Here is a 25,950-nt window from a genome sequence, read left to right on the forward strand (position 1 = left end):
TAGTATTATATTGCATTTAGAAGAAATAATATCATTGTGAGTCATAAGTGGTGTCAATTAACATTTTTGTGTGCATATACATATAGGTATAACATATTATACAAAATCCTTTATTACCCCATTTTATGGATAATAATAAAATAGTGTCATCTACAAGGTGTACTTTCATTTTCTATATATATTTTCTGATCCGCAACGCAATCATGCAAAAGTCGTTCATAAATTTTAATAAAGAAATTGTCTCCAACATATTTAAATTTACTCATTAACACTCGCAACAGTTGTAAATACTAAGCAGCTGACTGGAGTTTTCTATTTTCTTCCGAATATTATTCACAATAAATCAGTTTTAAGATTTGGCACCTTTGTAGTGAGAGAGGCTTATTCGTTAAGCACTTTCAGGAAAGTGGGCTTATTTTTTGGGAATTTTGTTTTTGCTTTGCTTGTTAATTTTTAAGCAACACGTGTTATATTGGAGCATTTATGTCAAAAGAATACAGTAATTGTTTTGACCAACGTCACGATGGACAGAAAGCGTTGTTATCAGTATCAAAGATTAATTAAAATTGTGTGCTTACATAGGATATACAAGAATAAATAATATTGTGAATCATAAGTTGTGTCCCCACAGACTTTTGTGAGCATATACTTTTTATTTAAAAAAGGTTTGCATCTCCACAAAATTTAATGCATAATAAATGTTACATCTATATGCTTTAGTTGATCATTTTTTATACATTCTAATCAGCAGTGCAACAATGCAAAACTCGTCACTTGAAGCTTTATCGTTTAACCAGCATTCGTCTGTAGTTCTTTCTTGTTCGGTTGCAGTTCGTTTTATCGAGGTTTTTTTTTATTAAACGTTTTTATATATTTTAATGTGTTTAAGAATTGTTTTATGCGTAATTTATGTTTCAATTGCATTTTTCTTAGATTTTTCCTAAATTGATTCTTAACTACTTCAGATCGTATCTATTGATTCATTTTTGTAGCAATAACGAACTGGTGACTACGCAGCATAACAAAGCTTTTGGTAAGTCTAGAAAATTATTACGTTATTTTGTTCATATGTACATATCATTAAATGTATTTATGCAGTTTTATATATTAAAACTGCTAAAATTGTATAAAAAAAAAATAATTTCGTAACTGTACGTTGTTTTTTTTGACAAATTTTGCACAGTCCTGCATACGTCATCAGTACATGCGGCTTTTGATGCCGAGTGCTGCGCCAATAACTACAACAACACTTAAAAATGCATGCAAATATTATAACATAGTTTATTATTAAATTAAGTGAAGGTTGAAATATATAAATGGGGAAAGGATTTCACTTAAAGTAATTAGGATAAATTCAAAATTGCTATAAAATAATCACAAAGCAGTGTCGCAATTACTCTGCAAATAAATTTGTGAATTATTGTGCGATGTGATCTTTATATGCCTTGTATGGGTAAAAAAGCAACAAAATGGCTTATTTTACATTGTGTTTTCTTTCTTTCGTGATTTTCGCTTTTTTTATTGCATTTTTTTTAATTGTTTTGAGTATTTTATTTTCTTAACTACAAAGTTGTATTCCTATTATTTCAATTATTAGACACTTTATGTATGTATGTAATTTTATCTAGTAATCTTAAGGTTTTTATAATTAAAAGGAATGAAATAAGTTTTTACTGAAATAAAATATTATAAACAAAAATAGGCAAGCTCAAAGATTAACTTTCAATTCGTTGAACTTGTGTTTCCAAAGTAAAGCTGTAGTTTATAAGCTCGTTCTAATTTAAAGCACGGCAAGTGCTTTGGTTGGTGTCACTAATTAAATAAAAATAAGTGACAAAACCCAGAATTTGAGCATTGAAAGTTTGTGCAGCCTTGGCTATTTGTGGATAAACACTATTAGTCATCGCTTCTAATTTGACAGGCACGAGTTCTAAGCCTGGCACTTGCAGTCCAAACAAATTATATAAGGACTATAAACTAATTAAATAAAATTCGATTATTTCCAAAGACCACTGATGAAGAGTACTTGGCAATACTCGAAACAGCGTTGTATGGTCATCCAAATTTCAATAAATTAAAAATAAAAAATTTTGTCTTTGTCCTTTCTTTGCTATTCGAATCCGTCTAACTTTTAAATAGTTTCTTTCGTCATAAAAAGACACGCCATTATCGGCAAGAAAAAATTAACCTTAAAATATTATAATTTAAAAAAATATTTATTGGTGCATTAATATTTCAAATAAGCAAGAAATAAATTTAATAAATTTTCTTAATAATTGCAAATTATGTGAAAAGCGATAAAAATATTTAGTAATGTTTCAAAAAAAAATATTCATAGAAATTCATTTTTATAATGTTTTATAATTTATTGTTATAAAATTTGTTTTTAATGTGCCTATATTTTAAGACTTAACATAAAAGATAGTCAACATATTTAATTATATTTTATTGATTGAAGCACATTTTTTTAAACTTTAAAATAGAGTAAAGATTAAACATTAGCTCACGTAAATTATTTCTAGAGGAATGAAAATAGACTAAAAAGTTGAAAACAGTTATTGAGTCCAAAAAAATTTCTGGATGTCTAGTAGTAGTTTATTGCATTAGTTAAAATAATATCAACATTAGGGGCAATGAGAAATATCATAGATATACTAGATAGTATCTAATGTACCCATAACGCAATTTATAGGTTACCTCAATTCGCAACTTTAAAGAAAAGATTTACATCCAGAGTATAGCAACATTGCTTATTATATTACTTTGTTACTTTTAAAGTTACTTATTACTTATTTTTGAAAGAACTTAGTGAAATAAAGGATTAACATTAATTTAAACATCTACTAAGCAATGCTAAAAAGTAAAAAATAGATACATAGGTACAAGTGGTGTTTGTACATTCCATGATTTTCGTTGAGGCCTGTAAATTTAGTCAAAAACTGAATATGGTTTTTGAAAATGCTATAAAATAAATTTGGCTTCATGGCATTTTTGAGTTATCCACAACACGTTGTGATTGTATTATTCGATCAAAAAAGCGATTTCGGTTTTTGGGCTTAACATTTACTGTATAATTAGTTGAGCATTTTAATAATATATAAAAATAGTAATATATTGTGTATGACAATATGAAAGTATATATTAAATGAGTTATGTATTAAACACACTTAATCAAAAGTGTATACGTTAGTACATCTCAAGCAATTATAAAGTAATGCACATAAGCATGGCAAAAATTTGCATGCGTCTCTTAAAACTACGCATTTGGGAATTCCCCTTTTTTTGTTGAAACAAAGTAAGAATAATAATATTTATCAACTTACTAATTTATACAAATCAAAAAAAAAAAATAAAAAAAAAACAAATTCGCTCAAAACTTAAAACCAAAATAAGTAATTATTAATAATTTTTAGTAATTTTAGTCTTTTAGTACATTTAAATTTTTTGGTTCCAATTACTGGACAATTTGAGTTTGTAAGAGTTCTAATTTGTGTGCTTCTCTACTGTATAACATAAACTTAGAAACTTAATGAAATTGACTATTCTATTATATTGTCCAGATATGGTACTTTCCATTATGTTGTATATTATGGTTATATTAAGTATTTTTTTTAATAAATATTTATTTTTTTCAATATCTTTGGTTAGATGTTCTTGTCTTTTCTTTTGTTTTTTCAAGAAATATTAATTTCATCTTCACTACTAAATAAACCATTCTGTTATTTTAAATTTTAGTTGTCTAAAATAATACAAAAAACAGCTCTTGTTATTTAAAGCATTTGTTATTGTTTCTAAAATCTCCACGCTGTGTTTTATTTACATAAAATATAGCAGAGAGCAGAAAATGCACAAAATCTTAAATATTAAAGTGCAGTCGTGCGAAGTCTACTTAAATATGTTAACTACTTTGCATCTTGCGTATTTGCATACGTGGAGGAAAGCAGGGCAGGGAAGTAGGTGAAGAATTTGCATACGAAGAACAGCGGAGCAATTCATTTAAATGCAGGAGACACAATGTTATTTTGACACAAATTACAACTCAAGCAAAAAGCAAATGTTGTGTGTGTAATTAAAGCCGCACTTACACACTTACACGGAAAAAACACTGCCTCGCCCGCTTGCCACATGCAAATAAATGCAGGTGCATACTTGTGTACTTTTGCGAAGTGTGCGACTGGCGAAGGTCTAAGTAACTTTCTTGAGATACGAGCACTTTAAGCACTACGTGGTGAGCTAGAAATAAGGAAAATTTTAAATTTAAGTAAAAATTTTGGTTACGTTTACCAAATATTATATATTTTCTAAAATTTAATAGGATTAAGTTTTAGTGAGGTAGTTACGTTGAACTTTACATAAGAATCCCGATGTAAGATACCAGTTGACAGGTTAATATATAATTTAGAATTCATTCTTTAAAATTGTTGTTCTATATTCTGTGTCAAAATCAAAATTTAAATCAGAATTTAAATCAGAACAGTGTTGTTTTAATAACACATTTTATTCGAATAGTAGATTTTAATCAATTCATATAATGGAATAAAGAAGTTGCTCAGATCCTTGCACGAAAGAAATTCAATATTTTGAGTAGACATCAAAAACTACAATTTTCTGACGTTCCCCATTTTTAATTTATGTTAAAACAACAATTTTACATTTAATGTTACCATGACATGGTCCTTTGATTTCCGAGGATCGTATGTCTTTCGGTAAAATTATAGGAAAAATCAGTAGTCATAAACAAAGTAATGGAACAATATGATCTTTTTGAAAAACCAAATTTTACCTAGAAAAATAGAATGATTTTAATTAATATTGGGAGAATATTATTTAGCCTTAGTGTTTCTCTGCCATTCAGAAATTTGGTGTGGTTCGTTGATGGCTCCGGCCGCTTTCAGTTACCACAACAGCACCTTTACATAATATGTAAAATTTCGTAGTGCATCAATTTCCAAAACTATATTAATCTATTGAATTATATTTCGTTTATTTTTGAGAACATATGATAGGCTTCAAAAGCTTAATTTCTTGATTTTCCAGTATATTTCCCAGACATGATAGAAAACATGTAGAGAAATCTATCACGACGTGCTCACATAATGTGGACACCAATTTTAAACGATGGAGGAGCTACGTAAATCTCATCTATTTGATGTGTTAGAAATTAGTTGATTCGTTGCTACATCTAATTTTTAAAGTAATAAATTAATCCAGTAATTAGACTAACTAGTGACCAAGTATTAGGGCGATATTTGATATATTCTTATTTTGTTTTTTATTTTGGAATACCGGCTTTTAATTTGATAGAAAAAATTGTTATAATTTTATTTCTAACTACATAAATTAAGTTTTTCTTATTCTTTGCTTGATAAAAAATTAGTGTCTAAAGTATTTTCTCTCAATGGCGTCTGAGATCAATTGGATAATCCCCTGTAAAAACTGTGTTATTGAATTATGATATACAGTTATTTGGGTGATTTTATAGCAGAATAGTTCGAAGCCTTGTATATCATCTTGACGTAATATAAGTTTTAAGTTTTCGAATGATGGATGATGGATGAACCGGCGTTACATGGTATTGTAATATAAGTCAATAAGTTTTTTTTTTATTCTAATTTTCCAGCATTGGAAGTATGCCATTACAACAGTATTCGCATTTTTATATGTTGAATAAAAAGATAGCTAAAAACTTATTATATAAACTTGGGTAGCATGATTTTTAGTGTGAAGATCAGTCGATTATGACAGTCCTTGTTAAATGAATGAGTGATATTAAATCGAGCTATACCAGTCGATTTCTCATTATCAAGTGCTTATTTTATACTTGGGAATGCCTTGCCAACTGTAAATCAGAAGAAAGATTTTTTTGGATTATGGACTGTCTTTAGGGTATGATATCTTTAGCCATAGTTATATTTTTTTGTCTTGTCAATACTATGCTTCCCATAAGCATAGTATTGATAGTATTGATAGAATAAATAGGATCTATTACCTAATAAGGTAAAATTCATTAAGCTGTTTTACCCTAAGTAAGCAGCACATTAATAATTCTGAAATTTTTACTTAAACAAAGGTCTTTTTATGGTTTTGGAATGCAGATTGCTAAATTTGCAAAAAATATCTAGGAAAAGATACCTGTGTTAATATCTTATTATCTTATAATATCTTATTGTTATTAGCAGTGGATGATTTTTTTAAACATGTGCTATTGATTCCATCTAGGTCAGGAATTTTTAAATCTTTAAATTACTAATTAAAGTGCTAATTTCTTTCTCATATGTGGAAAATAAGGTTCCTATTTATGTGATTGCTAAAATATCTATCGCCATTCTATTAATTTTTTTGTCATTTTGTTAACTTTCAATTGTATCAAGATAGAGTTATGTATATTTAACTAATATCAAATAATAAGACAGTTTTTAAAATTAATTAAACATTGTACAGTTTTGCCATTTATTTTATTAAAAAAATCTTAAAATCAATTGCTCTGCATGGATGTGTGCTTAATCGCAAGTATAGCTGATAGTGCATCTATCAACTTTGTTAACAAGTAAATGTATAATTTCTTAAAATAAGTTTAATAAATAATAAAAAAAATTGCAACAAAGCAGCGGAAGCATTTATATTGGTTTTAATCATAATCTTTACTAATTTTTTAATTAATTTTTAATGCAATTCAGCTTTTAGACAAATTTGAGTTAAAATTCTTCAGAAAAATGTTTTCAATATTTGATTTAATTACTTTAATAAATGAATTTGGAGTTTTTTTTCATCCCTAATTTTTTTTCTTCAATATATATGTTTCACATATTTTGTACTAAAAAAACACAATTTAAACAATCTGTCAATGACTGAGAAGTAATTATGATGACAGTGATTATCATATTTTACAAAACTTAAGTCTTATGAGTCTGCAATTTTGGTACAAGTATAAAATATATATATGTATATTAGTGAAATATACCATATATACTTATAATAAAATTTTTTCTTTAAAACGCAGAAAACATTAACTACTAAAATAATTTAATTTCCTTTAAAAATTTATTATAATAATAATTTCATTTGTAGGAAAACAGATGTATGCTTAGTTTTATTACAAAACAATACCTTAAAAACTTTACTGTTCTTAAATAAAATATGGTTTTGTATGAAGACAGAAAAATCAACAGACATACATTTTATTTATATAAGTTTCAATAACAAACTTTTTCCTTTAGAAAAAGGTGCACAGATCCTTTTAATATCCTTGCATTTTCCTTTTATTTTTTGAACGTCGTTGACATAAAAAATTTACAAATGAAAAATAAAGGAGAAAAACAAGCAAAAATGCAGAAGAAACATTTTAGAGCTTTGCTTTGCATATCTTTGTGTCGCTGACAAACAGGGAAAGTTGAAATCAGATAAACTGTGCATGCACTTACTTAACATAAAAACATATTGTCTTTAAAACATTTCTAGCTAAAGAATATGTGCTCGGAAAAAATTGAATTATGTATTAAGCAAGAAAGTAGAAATTCGTATAAAAAATAAAGAAATTTAATACGCACAGCAGTTGAAAGTTGAAAGATATAAATAAATATTAAATATACATTAATAAATAAAATGCAAATGTAGTCAAACAGATAAAATAATGAGTATCAAATTATCAATATACTATGATATCTAATGTTTAGATATGATGTTAGTATACTTCTTTCATGAGGATTTAATTTTAAATTAAATTAATGCAAAAGATTAGAAATTAAAATTAAATAAATTTATTTCAAACTGAGCTTTGGGTGGAAATATTTAATATAATTTAATGTTTAACATACTATTCGACATTCGGTTGGGCTTAAAATAAATCGAGCAAAAACAACCATTGAGAAAATATAAAGTAAAATATCTTAAACCCATCCGTTTAGATGGGTTAGAAATAAAACCACAAAAGGAACAATCAAAACATATCCTATGTCAGCAGTTGAAGTACTCCTGGAACTCACACCTCTTCACATTCATGTGCAGTCAGATGCGAAGAGACCTGCTCTAAGAGTAATCCCAAACAAGATGACGGGTCTTGAAACCAACAGTGAGAAGTTCCAACAGATATCGTCTACAGACGGTTTTTGGAAGTTTACAAAAAAACTGTTTAAGTATTTCAAAGAAACAGAAAATCGTTAGTGCATTTATATATCTGAATTAAGTGATAAAGCAATATTAAGTAGTCGTTTCGTGAGATTTCTTAGATAGTTTTAAATAATAATTATTAAAGAGTAATTAATTTTTTGATTGAAAGCTCACTTACTATTACAATTCTTTTCTTACTATTACAATTCAATTTAATTTCTGCGTCGAACTTTCCATTCTTTGCTTATAATAGATTTTAAGATCTTAATTTCAATTTTTCTTTTATTAGATATAATTCTTATGTATATAGTAAAGCCGATTGACGAGGATTTTGTATTTCACGATTTTATCAGTTTATATGATCATCAACTGATGTTATATCAGTTTTTTGGCGTCTCGTAATGCTAGTGTAGGAACTACAATTTCAATTTTGTATGAAATTATTTTCAATTCTTTTATGTTCTTTTTTCTTGTTACAATAATTTTAATAATAAAGGAGGAATTAGTTACTCGCTAAGTGCAGCACATATAATAACAAGACGCCTAGCGAATTATAATGGATACATAAGCGATAAATGTAGAATCTGTTTACAGATATGCCTTTAAACTTCACTTAATCTAACTATAACAAAATAACAAAGCTTTAACAAAGTGTTTTTCTAAAAATCCCTTAATTTAAAAAAAAAAATTATAATATAATTATATAATATATTTTATTTATTTACTTTTCCTTGAGTAAATTTTATTTATATTGTAAATCAATTGTTGTAACCTCAATCATATCCGATAATCTCTAATAATTGACATTGTTAAGCACTGTGAATTTTTTTCTAAGTTCGACTCAATAATAAAACAGAATAAATGTAAAATGGATTCAGTTATTTTTTTTGTGTTCATTTTATTAAAATATATGTTTTTGTGAATCGAAAAATAAAATAAATTTTGCGACTACTGAAGTGAAGTACTTGACATATAAACGAAAAAATATTTTATACGAAAATTTTTGCCACACACCACAAAAGCTCTCCGTCACTCACAATAAATTTATTCTAATTCCGTTGCATACATTTGGGTGCTTTTTACAATATATTTGAAATAAAATAATGTTGACATATGAAATCAAATAAACTTGCTTATAGTTTAATGTTCAAAATTTATTTAATTTAAAGCAATTTACATTTCCTGTTTGATTGTGTATTTTTATGCCATACTGACTTCTGAAATAATCAAATAAGCAACCGAACAAATAATCAAAAAGCATAATATCAACGAATTATTCGATGGTTGGTACACATACTTGCATGTACTTTCGTGCTTGTTCTTATGCATTAATAAATTTGCAAATTGCCAAATTTAAGTACTAAACATTTCCACATTTCCACATTTGTCAAACGCGAATTACAAAATATCCAAATATCCAACGTCTGAATGAATTTAATACAATATTTGCGACTGCAATCAACTACATTTAAAATTCCGCCTTTTATTGGGTTATTTATTTTTTTTTTCTTTTGTTGCGATTGAAAAATTCATCCTCATTGATCTTTGCTGCGCATAATCCATTCACTCAACAAATGCTCCCAATTTATATGAAAACTACTATAAATGCGAAAGCGTACTTGATTACAAGCATAACCGTATGTAAATACATTTATGAGGACATAAATGTGCGTACGTGTGTGTGTCTGCTTGTATTTGTGTAGTCTTTATGGTCTCTGGCATGCCAAACCAGCTTAATTTCGTTTCTGAATCCTTGGTACAAATTTGATGTGACATTTCTCTTGACATTTGGTTTGTTTGTTTGTATGTGTGCCGCCTTTTATCGGAATGTGCGTGTGTGGATATTTGTGTGCGTTAATATTCTAAATTTATATTGTATTTTGCAGTTATTTGAAAAAAAAAATAACGAATGAAAACATAACAAAACAAAACAACTACAGAGGCAACAACAACTACAGAGAATGGATCCAACAACAAATGTTGCCATTTGTTACCATAACGTTGGGGCTTTGCAGTATTAAGCTTGATTACATTCATGGGAATTGTTGCATATGGAATTTATTGTTCTTGTTGTTGCTTCTGCTTTTGTTTTTGCTTTTTCTGTTTTATTATAATGCACATATTGTGCTGAAGCCTGAGCCTGAGTTTGAGGCATTTCATATTTTGACTTGAGCAAATCATATTTTAATAAAATTTTAAATTAGGAACTTCGACACTAGCCCAAGTTCGTTCATATGTGCCACAATTTCAATTGCTAAATATTTTCCATATAAAATAATTAATATTTTAACACATGCATATCCTTAAAGTCAATTTTACTTTAAATCAAATTTTATAAATTTTATAGAAATCACGCACACATTCAATTTGATTTAAATGCAAAAATATTAAAATTTTAAAATATTTTGAAGATTAGTTCATATATCAATTATATACGAATTTTTTTTTCCTTAACTATTGAAACTGAAAACTTTAATTTTTGATTAAAAATATGATATGTCACGTAAATTAAGCATAATTAAATAGAATTTATGATAGCAATCTAGTGGTACTAATTTTTAGAATTTTTCTATATCCTTTAATCAATATTAATTCTATACTTAAAAATTTATATTAATGAAAAATGTTCTTATTACTATTTTATTATTCCTATTATGCTGGAGGCCATTTTTTTCTGTAAATTGTAGTATTGAACCTATATTACAGAGTTTTATATGGTTATCCGTTATTAGATGCCCAACTAGGTACTGCTTTTGTTTATGTATCAAACATGATTATCCATAACTCGAACTTCTATAACTCGAATTTTCTATAACTTGAACCAAAAACAGAGCACCAAGGTTTTAGAGAGAAATTTGCTTCCATAACTCCAACTTCTATAACTGGAATTTCTCCACAATTCGACCAAAAATTTTGTTCCGTGCCAATTAGATTATGGGAAAGTGCATTTTATAAGTCGAATTTTCGTTTTAAGTGTGAATCCATTTTGGTGTTAGAGGAAGTCCCTTTTTCCAAACCAAATGTTTAATTTTTTCTTTCTTTTATTGCTTTTTTGTGCAAATGCCAGTCGCTGGCAGCGTGGTTTAAAGCAAATAAAATAACTTCCAATGCTACTCTTAACGATTATATTGAGCTTGACAATGAAATTTGTACATCTAAACGCAACGGAAAGTGATGATGACGGTTCGGTGGATGAAAGTGTTCATTAGCCTTCCAAGAATGAAGTAGAAGACTCATTCAAAATTCTTAATTTTTATTTACAAACGAATGATACACCAACTGATGATCACTATTAGAGTATCAATAGTGTGGAATTTCTTTTTACTGAAAATAAGAAAAAAATTAAAGACTCAAATCCTAATGTCTGAATATTTTACTTAACTATAACTTCTGTGCTTTATTTGATTGCAAACAAATCAATATCTTAAAATGTAATCCAAGTTTCTTCCAAAAAGAAAAAAAAAAGAAAAAAAAATAAAATAAAATAAAAGAATTCTTTAACTCGAAGTCTCCATAAGTCTCTTCTAAAGAAAAGGTTCGACTTATAGAAGTTTGACTGTATGTGTATTATATGTGTACATTATATATATATAGATATATGTGTGTAATAATAACCAAAAACAGCAACAATAAATTAAATATGCAACAATTTCCCTGAATGTAATCAAACTTAATATTTTCTTCCCATCAAAACTTAGGAGTTTCATTAGAGTAAGCTCCAAGTTCTTTAAACTGATATTTTAAACTGCAGTACCATTCAGAATTTCTGTAGTTATTCTTAAATTAGTCTTACTTAGGTTGTTTTAGATTGCAAGTTCCTATAAGCGATTTCGATTGTGAAAAACCTAGTAGATTATCATAGTTTCACCTTTTTTTTCTATTGCACCTACGCTTTTCCCATTATGTTCCACAATTTCAATAACGAATCAAAAAAAATTACTAAGTTCTTGCAAGTCATTCACTACATATTGCTGTGAATTATTTTTAACTATCATTAAAATTCATTAGGAATTAATTACTAAATCTTTAAATACTCTTACCACGTTTTTGTAAAATTTCATCCTTGCATCAATTCAAAAATTCTGAACAACAAAACTACAGCCCTAAAAATGTGCAAAACGCATGATTAACTGAAAGCAAAAGGAAGAAAATGGCAAAATTAATTCTAACTTGTTGACTATCGAAGACCAAAACTTTCCTAAGCCCTCAATGTGCTGATTTATGCATTAAGCTTAATTATTTCGTTCAGAATTACGCAAAAATTGAAGAGGAAAATAATTTTATTATGAACTTAGGCAAATGGGAGAGCAGCAGTCGTTGTGAAAAATTGGCGTAGTTAAAATGTTTCTGTCGAGAATTTGTTAAACTGACGAATTTAGTACTGAGCACTTCTCTAACGACCAAATCCGCCCGAATTTTATTCAACTTTAGGCCGTCTTCCCTTCAGTGATTAATGGCAGTGAGCAAAGCGTACGCAGCAGTCGACGAAAACGTGGGCGAACTGAAGGAAAAAACTTAAACAAAAGTTTAAATAGAAAAAATTTGACTTTTGCAAACTCCAAATTACTGCAAAATTTAATTTGAAATATTTTCGGAATTATTTTAAATTTTATTAAATTTTTTCTATTTAATTTCTGCTTTGTTACAAAAGAAACAAAATAAATTTAAAATCAACAAATTCTGTTTTACTCTTGTATTGCCAATCAAAAATTCCTTTTGATTTACTTTACCTTTTTTGTTTAGAGAAAATGAAAATCTTTATAAGCAGAATTTATTTATTTATTTTTTTAGGATAAAAAATCAATTTTCTTATGGCCAATTAATTTAAAAGCCAATTTAAACCTAATGTGTGAGATGATTGACTATTTAAAAGGTTTTCGGCATGGAAATCATTCCACTGAAAGTGAAAAATTCTAATCGCTCTACAACGTATTAGTTAAATATTTTATCAAAAATAATTGCTACTTCAATCGTTCCAAATAATTTTCAACTTTTCTACTTTTTCAATAAATTTATTTTTAAATTTTTCCCATACTCGGATTTATTTTCGCTACGTCGCTACGTTTGATCCGAATTTGATCCCGGCTGAGCGAATTACTTTACGCGAGTACGGAACAGCAATTAAACCATTAAAGCTTAGTGAAAATACTCGATATTATGTTGGCTTAACTCTTTTGAAAAGATAGCGTTGCCATATTTTCTTGTTAAATTGGTATTAGTTAGTATTTTTTTAGATTTGAAGTTAAAGTCAGGTTGCTGAATACACTTTACTTTTAAAATGGTTTAAAATTTAACAACGTAGCAGCTGTTCAGCATAAGTTCATGAAGCCAGTCAAAGGCTTCATTGATTGTTGCTGTAAGAAATCAGCTGACTCGTTCTTCCACATGGGAAGCGATATATTAGATTATGCATGCTAAAGTAAAAATAAGGAGACACAAACATAGTAAAAATTTGATACAAATATTAAGCAATGCATTCCATTTGTTTATGGGCAAAGAATGTGGTGATCGGATAGAACGTGTGTTGTTTGTGGTTTCACACTGTTTTGTTTTGTGTGTAGCTTATCATATCACCAGTTCGCAGTCGTATGATTGTTTAATATAAGCAATATCTACAAAAAATAATTCAGCTTTTGAGCCATAGCTTGAAATTAAGATGATATTTAATTCGTAAGTCTATATAGTTTTGATGAACGTAGCAGTTATGTATCACTTAAAAGACGGTTCTCTCTGCAAAAGTTAAATCTTAGGCGAAAAATATTCTTTAAATAATAATGTATTGACATAAGAATATTTAGCAAAAAAATATTATTCTTTAGAAAAATTGTTCCAAAATCAACTTTAACCATTATAATTTGTAAACCATTCCAGGCACAAAAACAATTTATATACCAATTTAAAGATAACAATTATGGTTATTTTATTGAATGCATCTAAAGGCCAAATTCTTGGATTATTCGGTGTTTTATACAAAAATAAAATGTTCTTAGCAGTTCCTTCAAGAAATTTGTATCAATTAGCATTTTTTTGAATTTTATAGGTCGATGTTGTATTGTCTCAATAGTTTCGTCACCTAGCAAAGAGTACTCTAGAAATAAAACTGTTGCTTAAATACAATTCTTTAATATATATACATTTTCTTACGATGTGTTCAAGAGTTTCTATCGCGACTTTTAAACTTGAGCTCATGTAATTCGTGTTCTCTTTGGTGGAATATCTGTCACATATCCATTTAAAGTACGTAAATTGATGTGAAGAGTTTACTTCGGAATTTATATATACTTAATGAAGTGTGGCAATTTATAGTTTATAATATTGATATTTTTTATAAGCAAAAGTCATAAATAAATAATAAACACCTTCAAATTAGATTATGAGGTGTGATTAAAACACTCTAATCTCTCTAATCGGTTCACAACGATTTTCCAACACGATCTACTTCGCCGATTCAATGTTTTCTTCAGTAACAGATGTTGTTGGGCGGCCAGGGATCTCATCATGGTCCAAGCTTGTACGACCCTCTTCGAACCTTTTAAACCATTCGCATACTCTTGGTTGCGACACTTGAATCTATTTAATTTTTGATCTATTATAAAAATCGCCACACGATTTTTCTTTGTATAGACGCCAAACAAAAACTAATCGTACGATACGCGTTAAACTTTGACAGAATGTGTATAATAATGTTGCCAGCGTGAAAATAAAAAAAATTTACCGATTGGATAAGTGCGGGAATTCAAAAATAGGCCTCTCGTTCTTTTTTGATCACAAGGTATATTAAATTGGATTATGAGGTGTGATTAAACATTTGGGAGAATTTTAAAGCTATTATCAAGTCGAGTGAATTGGTTGCACTACTATTAATGCAAGATATCGAATCAATTAAATATAAAAACTTAAAATGATAAGCCTTAAATATTAAAGTGACGAACATTAAGCTATGCTGAAGTCATTGAATTTACTGACTTAACACTTTTGCTATAATTATGCAATCGATTCTTAGTCAGAACCATAAGTTAACTAATTGTACAAAGGTCGATAATATATTACAGACAATGCATGGTTTGCCCATGCCGAGAAGTCCAATAATGAAAATGCGCAAAAATTAAGCGTAATTTGTGCTAGCCATTAGAAAGATTGCCGAAGAAATTTGAATAATATACGGGTTATGTAAAGCTTTTTTGGAGAATATTTTGGAATGATTTACGATTACAACTGTATTCTCTAGAGATATCACCCTCTGACTTTTTTCTGTCTCTAAAAGGCGAAAAGTCGTAGCAGGCTAAACCTATAGTGACATAAGCCTATAATATCGAGAAGGCATTACTTGCTTAGAGGATAAAGAAAAAAGATTAAAGATTAAATTTTACTTTTAGAAACACATAAATATTCTCGTTGATTTTTGGTTTGTAGAATTTTTTTGTATGTATAAGTTTTGAATATATTATTTTGTTAATAAAATTTTAAAATGTAGTAACGTTACTAATCATATATTTATGTACATAATCATATACCAATTACTTTTTGCTTGAATAATTTTTTAATTGGCTTTTGTGTAATAAAGTGTAATTAAATTAATTTTAATTGTTTACTGTAAATAATTTTTAAGAATACATTTTGTTTTTAAATTAATTTGAATAATCGCCTTTGTACTTAAGTTGATTTAGGTAGAAAATATATGAAACATCAAAAGAGAAAAATTCAATTTACATTTCAGTCGACCCATGTTTGTTACTTGCCACGACCTTAAGCAAAAATGTTAAGCAAAATTTAATTAAAATTTAAACCTTTTTCATGTGAAGATTTATGAAATTAATTACGTACTGCTCTGATGTCCTCAAACAGAATATGCATGGAAACATGTAGGCTTCTATAATAATAATATCCAATGAAAACGACATAGGCCTCCTTAAATGTATTTGTAAAGTTTATTTGTAGAAATGTTTGCTTTCGAAAAATTTTACAATTGTATTGTAAATATATTACAAATAATTGTACAAAATTTGTAATATATTTTTTACTTTAATGTTGTGCAATTTAAGATTTGCTATAAACACTTTAAGCTTTAACCGAGGATGTTGTTCGATGGAAAGATTTTTTTATATGCTGATCTTTATGTGTCTTACTTAAATTTCATTTTTTGCTTACACTTACACAAAAAATAAATTTTTGTAATCTTTCTCATCTTAGTATTAGGGCAGTATATCGATGACATTAATATTGTTAGCCTGAAAAGCCGCCACGCTGTGAATGTGGCGTTTGTTTTGTTTTTTTTTGCAAACTAACGTATACGCTAAAAAAGACTACAGTTTAGAGATTCAAAAAAAAAAATCACTAACTAACAGTCTTCTTAGTAAATAGTCAATTGGGAAATTAAGCCCTCTCTCAACAAAAATATAAGCTTATCCTACTGTACTAAATTGCTGAAAAGCTTGAACAACAACCAAGAACGATGAGAAGGCATTAGTAGCATTCCAGGGGAACATTATTTGGAAGATCTGAGGTCTGTTAAGATTTGGCAACGAGTATCGAATTAGATGGAACGACGATAAGCTCTGCAAGCTATACTGTGACATTGACATAGTTAGGCGCATGAAAATTCAGCAACTTTGCAGGCTTTGTCTCTTCGTGGTAATAAAAAAAATGCGGTTAGGAAGATCTTTGAGGTCTACAGATGAAAAATGTGGTGGAGAGGGTATATTCGATAGGAAGGCCAGTTAACCAACAGTGTGCAAGCATTCTGCACTAACAACTAACCACAGGAAGCCAATGTTCAGGCGCGGTTGTAAAAGTATTTGTACGTGACCAAGAACGAATTAAGTCTATAATGGCCAATTAAGTAAAGAATTATCAGTGTAGTTATTTCTCCAACATTCCAGACCTCGTCAGCGTACAATTTGAAATGAATTGAGTTCTTTTTATTAAACTCTCAATATGTTGAATTGAAGTATTTTTGAGAGTATCAAATTTTATTCATCAACGTTGAAAATTTCGTAAAAGAAAACGAATTGATTTCGGAAAATTGATTTTGTTCATTATATATTTTAAATTTTTTTTTCACTGCCGTAATATTTTCTGAAATTTTGGAAATTTGTTTTAAATTTTTTCAAATTTATTTTGGGACAACTTAAAGCACAAAATTTTTATTTCAACAATATGGTCACCAATCAATCCAGTCAAGGCGTAAAGAGGGGTTTTGAAGATACCTAGAGTTAATAAAGAGTAAAAGTGCTCAAGTGCACTGGCTTAAATAGCTTCAACATAGGTAGTAATCAACGATTATCTTATCTGGGAAACAAAAACAGGCAAACAACATGCAATTAACTGTTTTACATATAAGAAAGACCATATATATAGAAGCCAATCCGGTTTGTTAACTGTAGATAGTTGAGGTTTCACGACTATCACTTTATGGGTTAACCGTGAAGACTGTGACGTTGCTAGAACCTTATGGTCTAGATTGGACAAAGTAAAACAAAAAGCCTTTTGGGCTTCAGCAAACCTGCAGTTCGTGTATCTACTAGAGTACTAATGAGGAACTGTGCCATTGCACCTATGCTGTGACAGTGTAGAGTTCCAACAAGTGTATTGTGCATGAGTTGCCAAGATGAGGAGAAAGTAAAATCCTGTGTCTCTGTCTAGGACCGCAGATAAGGCGAATTCAATGTCTTGGGGATCAGTTTTTCACTGGCCTGGAAAAGATAACAAAAACAAACTTATCTAACCTCCTCAAATTCATCTGGAAAACCAAATGATTTAACAAGGATAGTATACGAAGATAACAAAGGTTAGCAACTCGCATCTCCGGGCAAAATTTTTGGGTTATCACAATGGGCAATATATGTCTCTAAGTGAGAGTGCTGCTAACTATCAGCAAGCGCCTTCTCAATTTAATTTAATTTAATTGAGGAGTCTGTTTATATCGCATAGAGTTAACAGTTATCGTTGTAGTATTTTTTTACTGGCCCAAAGCCAGTCTACTTCTAGACGGACAGGTTATCATCTCTGGTAAACTCATAAAGTTAAGATGGTAATGAAGGTTCAGATGCCCTGAAAGGTAACCTGCTATCAATCTCGATTCCAATTATTTTCAAAATCAAGATATATTTTCTATTATATTATTGGTTTTTTAAATCTATTGAAATGCAAAAGTCATAAGCGGCAATTTTGAGCTGCCGTTGATATAGAAACTATATCAGATTTTTACTGGATATTTGTAGTGCTTTTTCTCATAATATAAAAAAGATGTTAAAAATATGAATATTTATTATCAAATAAAATTTATTAAAACAATTTCACTTGTAATTGTTAGAAATAAAATTTTTATTTTCAAAACAAAATATTTGTATTTTTATTTATGGTTTTATTTATAAAATATAGAAAACAATTAGTATTGAAAAAAAATATCAAAAAAATTCTATTTAGTTTACGGCATAAATGAAATTTAAAATATTGTGAGTTTCAAATTAATTAAAATAAACACGTAGGCACTTATAAAAAGTGTTGTTATTTATTAAAATTTTATATAAAAAAATTAGTATAAAAAATTCACAAAAAAAGTATTGAAAAATTATTCTAATTTATTTTTATTTTTAAAAATTCTTTTTATGTAAAACAAGAAAACCAAATGAAATTGTTGAAAAACTTTTCTTTCTCGTTTCATCAAGAGGTCCTGGCCTGGTGTACTCTCCTGCATTGTACGGATTGATGTGTGAAGTAGATTATGTGCCTTCAGCTGTAGTTATTAACCTTAATTGCGGCAAATTGTTAGAGAAGTTTTTGTTTTCCTACTTTCAGTCTGCACAACAAAACAGAAAACTCCTTTGTTTCCGAAAGGAAGACTAGGACTATAAAAATCATATGCAGCCGCCTTAGTAAGTTAACCCACTTAAATACTTTATTCCTTTTTCTCGCTTTTGTGGGCCATTTGTTGTAATGAGCGGAAGTTATTTCATTATTATTTTGTCCTAATAACTGCCTTCACAGACTGTCCATAAGCGCAGAGAAATATAAGTTATTTCAATTACCAATGGTTTTGTGTGCTTCTACCACAATGAAACAGAGAATAATTAAGATAAATTGCTGGAATTGCATCATGAAATACAAGTAAAAATTATTTTGGAAATATAATTTTGCGTTTAATCAAGTTCTCCTTATAAATATATTTCACATTTATTAATACAATTTAAAGCACATTTTAAATAAATTATATTTAGAAAACTCAAAAATTGCCTCAATATATCTCATATGACTGCTTTGACAGCATGGAACTGGTATATAAGAATTAAGGCACACAGGGTCTTGGTTCAAATCTCACTAAGATTTAGTATTTAAAAACTAAGCGTATATATAAAACGTAATACATTAGTAATAAAACTTTGATCACGCATTAATTCCATAAAAACTATTACTATGTATCCTACATAGAGGTTAAATAACATCTGATACCGCTGAGGGCCAATAGGTCTCTGTGTGGTTTACGACTACAGAGACGAGATCGCAAAAAAACAATACCGAATACAAATGAAAAAAGTGTTTTTTAAACAATATAATGCATTATCTCACAGGTCGTTGGTTACAAAGGCGACATTAAATGAGCTTAACTACTGCTTTTCTTGAAAAAGTAAAAACCTTCAAGAGCATATATTGTATACTATTAATGGTGTGTTTGAAAACTAAAAAAGTGTTGTTTTATTAAGACAATGTATTGTATCTCAGGCCGTTGTCTACAATAGCCAAATTTCACGAAATACATTTAGAATTGTTATAGCATCCATATCATTTATTTGGTTTGGCACTTAGCACTACTAGCTGTTCGTAGACTTTAAATAAATACACCAGTTAAAAGGACATTTGTCTAATAAAGAAGTAATCATCGAAAGCAACGCCTATTTTACTACTTAAGATAAATCTTTCTACAAGAAATGTGCCGAAATGTAGAGAAACAGTAGAATGATTGTAACGAAAACTAAATTAAAGAATTAATTTGAATTTTGCTAAAAAAAATATGTTTTTATCCTTGGGTTTTCTCAGACGTTGTGTTTAAGCAGATAATAAACTCCATATTCGCGTATCCTTTATATATATTAATAGAATATAATTTATAGAAAACTTTGCATAAAACATTTTCAGCGTTAATAATAAAACTAAAAATATTAAAAGAATAGAATTAATAGAAAATCTTTCATAAAAAGTTTTCAACGTTAATAAAAAAACTAAAAATATTAATGGAATGGAATTAAAAGAAAATCTTTCATGAAACATTTTCAACGTTAATAATAAAACTTAAAATATTAATAGAATAGAATTAATAGAAAATCTTTCATAAAACATTTTCAACGTAAAACTAAAATTATTAATAGAATAGAATTAATAGAAAACCAGCCATAAAACCTTTTCAATATTAATAACAAAACTAAAAATATAAATAGAACAGCACTAATAGAAAACTATGCATAAAACCTTCTCAACGTTAATAATAAAACTAAAAATATTAATATAATAGAATTAATAGAAAACCTTCCATAAAACTTTTTTAACGTTAATAATAAAACTAAAAATATTAATTGAATGGAATTAAAAGAAAACTTTCCATAAAACATTTTCAACGTTAATAATAAAACTAAAAATATAAATAGAATAGAATTAATAGAAAACCTTCCATAAAACCTTTTTAATAAATTAATGAATAAAACTAAAACTTAATAATAAAACTAAAAATATTAAGGACCAAATATATTTCATTTAATAATTCTATAAGTACATGTGGCTTGTCAATTTATTCGTTGCATACTTTTCGGCTACACATTTAATACCAATAAAAAAAAAACAAATTGGTTTATGGTTTTTATATTTCTGTTTATAATTTATTTCATTTAAAATGCACACATTTTACCTAAATTACCATTAAAATGCGCGATAATCTATTTTTCTTTTTTAATTTTATTAGCAAACATCATTACAAATTTGCCTGCGTTCGCATTGAAAAAGGGAACGCAATCAATATTTTATAGATTTTTCCAGTAATCACTTTTATTTAATACAGTTTATACAGTTAAATTTTAATTTTTAATGGTTTATTTTACAATTTGCAGTATTTATTCGCTATTTCATATTAATTTAAATTTTCAATTGGTTTTATTTATTTCATTTTGTATTCGTGATTTTTTGATTGCATTTTAAATGCAAATTATACGTGACTTACCATAAAAGTTTCATCAAAACACATAAAATATTTATTTATTTAATAAATTTTTTTATGAGTTTTACATAAATTTATATTATGCATGCTTATAATATTTATATTGTTTAAATTCAAATACACTTATAAAATAAAAAATATATTTGACAAATTGCACAATTAGCATATGCTTCTTTATGTATCATTTAAACATTATTTTTTATTAATTTTTTTATACTTTTTATTATATGAGATATACAATGTTTGTTAATTTTTATAATATTAAAACAAAATAATACTGATATATATGTAGAAACATTTTGATAGATACACTCAGTTTGTAAAACATAATCAGAACAGTATTTTTTTTATTTTTCTTTTTTCAAATTTAACTTCTCAATATCAATAATCAAAATTCAAATAACCATCACAATTAGAAATTTATTGTTTTTTTATATACAATAAGATAGTCAGCCAATGTGACATTTTCGTGTATATTTTTTATAACTATTTACCACAATTTACGTTTTGATTAATCATTTTCTAACTAATTAACTAGTAATTAATTTATACATACTTTTAGTTGTATTATATTCATTGTATACATATATTGAATACTGCTCCTTATTAGATTTCTATAAAAGTATATTTTACGTTAGAGACTTTAGATTTTATCCAGAAAATATAAACATTAATAAACTTTTAAGTTATATTCCTCATGACATCTATACATATATATTTTAATGAATTTTTTCATTTTATTTTTTCATTGTTCAATTAAAAACATTTAATATATAATATTATTATATATGCTAATGATACTGATAATATATATATCATTATTTAATTTAAATTTTTGCATGTGCATAAAACGGCGAACTATTGAAGGTATTTAGACGCAGTTAGATAATTCGGTAATTGGTAAAGTGATATAATGATCATCGTCTAAACGTATATTAAGAATCAGCTAAATTTCTACCTATTGATAAAAAAAAAAACAAATGTATACAAAATTGTTTCGCCTTACCGAATTACCGAATGCCCCTATTGTATAAGAATAGCTTAAATATATTTTAAAAGTAAATAAAAATAATAATAAATTATTTTATTTAATATTTAATTTTATAATAATAACGAAAAGACAATAAATATCAAAAAATAAATTTGTATTAATAAAAAACTAGAAAACATATATTTATAAATATAATTTTATTTTAAATTTGTTGAGTGGTTACGTCGAAAATATATTAAAGTCGGTTTTATTTTTTAGGATTTTAACGTTAAAATTAGGATTTCGTGCGTTAAAAAGAATTACTAATATTAGGAATTTTCCTAATGAAGGCAAAAGCGAATTTGCCGAAATACGTATAGAGATATACAAAATATAACGTTCAAAATAAAAGTTAAAGGTTAAAAAAAACAAAACCGACTTTAATATTAAATAATATCACTCAAAACCTATGTATGCAGACAGTTAAATTACGAAAGATCACATAAGTTTACTTCTTTTTTCGGCCATGACCAGACGAATGTTATATGATCAATGGTCACATAACTTTTACTCTTTTTCTGATCACGATCATAAAACCGTGATAACATAAACAATTCCATATACAACATGACTGTTTGCATAAGATGATATATATAAAAATAGTAAATAGTCCCACGGATCCCACCGAGATCTTTAAATTTTAAACAAAGACTGATTGGCTATCAAAAAAACTAAAATAAAGTATTGCGAAGGCATGACAAAAATTTCGGGATGAAATCATTCAAGCTTGTTAGCTATTGTAAATAATGAAGAATCGTGTTATTTACCATATAAGCCTAAACCAAACGTCACCATACGTAAAGGTATCAAATGAGCCATAAAAAAAGTTAACACTTTCAGAAGAGATAAATCAATACAATGCTGACAGTTTTCTTCGATTCAAAGGGAATCAAGTGTGAATTTGTCCTAAAAACTTAGAAGATGGATGGAAAGTTGTTGTGAACTTTACGATTAAGTACCAAAATTAGACGAGTCCGAACGGAATATCGAGGTATTTGCCAAGTTCGTTTATTTTTGTTCCCTTTTGATCAATCATCTAGCAAACCTGTTCATAAGAATGCTAAATAAAGAATGGGTGTTATTCTTATCGATTAACTGACCTGATCCAAATTGTTCGCACACTAAATTTGGCGATTTAAGAAAGTCCTTTCCCGTTCATCTAAAAAGACTTCGATGGATATTGCGATCGCTGAGTATATAAAAAATATTTTAAAAAAATCGTTAAACGCTTTATTAAATGGGAAGGAAATTAGTTTGAATAAACAATAAACAAAATTTTTTTGGATTGGTCTTATTGGATCTGGGACATACCGCAGCAAAAATAGGAAAGAATTTTATAATGATTTACTAAAACATATTTTGTAATGTATAATAGTTTTTTTTATATCTTTCATTATGATGTTTCATTAATATCTTGAAGTCTCTAAAGTTATATCAATATAAAAACTTCCTTCCAAATAAACTTTACTCTTATTTCTAACAATAATATTGTTTAATTTTAGGAGATTATACATATCATATGCAATATCAAAAAAAAAAAAATAATAAGTTAGAAATGATTCCATCTAATTATGACAAATTTATGCACTTTCATTATGTTATTATTATTATTATAACCACATGTGGGAAAGTTTTCTGGAATGTGATACTACATACTCATTAAAATTATTTCCTTTCTTTTATATGCGCACAACTAAATTTGATACGGAATTGTTCGTCATAAAATAAAGTTTATTACTGCGTATTATTGCAATATTCTCGTGTTCAACTCATTTGTTGGCTCATTGTTGTAGCATAACAAAATTTTGATTTAATGACATAATAATTTAATAATAATAATTTAATATACAATTTGATTTTATGCCTTCACATCTAAAAAATTCATACCCAAATTCATTGCGTCAGAAATGCTAGCTGCCATGCTGCGAAATGGCTCACCATGAATCGAACTAGTTTTATTAGGTTTCCTGGCTGTCGTCATATCATTTGTACGCACTGCTTGTGCTTGTGGTCACGATGACATATACGTACATTGGGTTTTTGGTTGTGGTTCAGTCTGTTCAATTGGCTGTATGGCGGCCCGTTTCCAATAGTCACGCACATTCTCAACCGTTTCCATAATACGTAGAAAATTTTTGCCCGCCAACATTGCAATGTCTTCTTCGCTCCAATTATGATCCTCCAGCAGTGCAGCCAATAAATCAGGATACTTTGACACGTCCTCTAAACCAATCGGTGGCATTTCTATACCATCATAACCAGCACCGATGCCAATGTGCTGTACACCTGCAATTGCGCGTACATAATTTATATGATCAATAACGTCCTTTAGCCGTGACTGTCGTCCACACGTAACATCTTCGGTATCAAAACTAATCATGATGAGTCCACCATTTTCTGCTACTAAACGCAATATATCATCGGGCACATTGCGTGTTGAATTGCATAACTGTCGCGCTCCGGAATGCGAAAAAATGACTGGCGCACGTGTTTCTTGCAGCACATCACGGGCTGTTGCATCCGAACTGTAGGATAAGTCAATCATCATGCCCAAACGATTCATTTCGCGTATAATTGCTTTTCCAAATTGCGTTAGACCGTTTTCTAATGGTGAGACACTCGCACCCGCCCATGACACATCGCATTTATGTGTCAGGCTCAAATAGCGTGCACCAAGAGAGTAAAATGAACGCAACACACCAAGCGAAGAGCCAATTGCATGTCCGCCCTCGATGCCAATTAAAGATGCCATTAGGCCACGACGACGCGCCGCTAAAATATCTTTAGAAGACGTAACTAGTACTGTATCTTGGGAGTACATGTCCGCTAGGCGCCGCACAATGTCTATTTGTTCCAATGCCAATTGGACTGCATCCAAGCCTTGAGCTTCGCATGGCACATAGGCTGACCTGCAAAAAACAAAATTATTTCGTACATGAGTTTCGTACCAAATTTGTGTTGCTAAGCATTGTAAATTGCAAACCGTGGAAAATAAATGAAACCACCATAATCAAATCAGAATTTTAAAATATGCTACGTTGTAGTGCCAGACGTGCACGGAAGTTAATAAAAATTTCAATTGAAAAAAATTTGTTAAAAATCTGTAATTTAATTAAAAGTGAAATTCTGTTGCCAAATTTTACAACCTTAATTTTATGTTGCAAAAATTAAAAAGAGAGCCACGAATTATTTTAGCTTCCGCTCAACAACTGTGCAATCAGGCTTCAGCGTGTTTGATGTATTATGGCAAAAAGATTTGGCACATTTATGGGTCAAAATAACGGAACAGCAGCCACAACCAGAAACTACGAGTTGGCAATGGAAAATTATTGCCTCGGCTGTTGTATTGGGTTCATCTGTTCGTCAGCTCAGTCGCACAATCATTCATATTCATTGCTGCTCATTTGATTATCTATTGTTTTCGTGTGCCTAGCAATTGTCAGTCTGTCTGTCAGTCGGTCGATGTGCCATTCGCTACTTTTTCCGGCTTTGTTTTAGCTTTCACTTGTGTGCGGCTGTTGAACACAGTTTTCAGTCCTTCAGTCGTTTAAAGTTCCGAAAGTCAATTATGTTTAGGCTTTCAGCCTGATGCCAAAATTCGATTAGATCAGCG

General features: G+C 28.5%; 1 protein-coding gene and 1 long non-coding RNA gene across 2 annotated transcripts in view; one reads left to right on the top strand and one right to left on the bottom strand.

Moving 5' to 3' along the window:
• The first annotated feature begins 772 nt into the window (after positions 1 to 772).
• Positions 773 to 25,950, top strand: part of LOC119668428 — a 45,839-nt gene continuing 20,661 nt past the window's right edge. Inside the window, exons 1-2 of the long non-coding RNA XR_005251491.1 lie at positions 773 to 845; positions 934 to 1,033. This is a non-coding gene — a long non-coding RNA (uncharacterized LOC119668428). The remainder of the gene's footprint in view (positions 846 to 933; positions 1,034 to 25,950) is intronic.
• Positions 23,927 to 25,950, bottom strand: part of LOC119668427 — a 31,355-nt gene continuing 29,331 nt past the window's right edge. Inside the window, 1 exon segment of the mRNA XM_038077925.1 lies at positions 23,927 to 25,246. Coding sequence (XP_037933853.1) covers positions 24,196 to 25,246 — 1,051 coding nt within the window. The 3' untranslated portion in view covers positions 23,927 to 24,195.

This window comes from Teleopsis dalmanni, chromosome 1 (assembly GCF_002237135.1).
Source record: "Teleopsis dalmanni isolate 2A chromosome 1, ASM223713v2, whole genome shotgun sequence".
NCBI classification, from domain to species: Eukaryota; Metazoa; Arthropoda; class Insecta; order Diptera; family Diopsidae; genus Teleopsis; species Teleopsis dalmanni.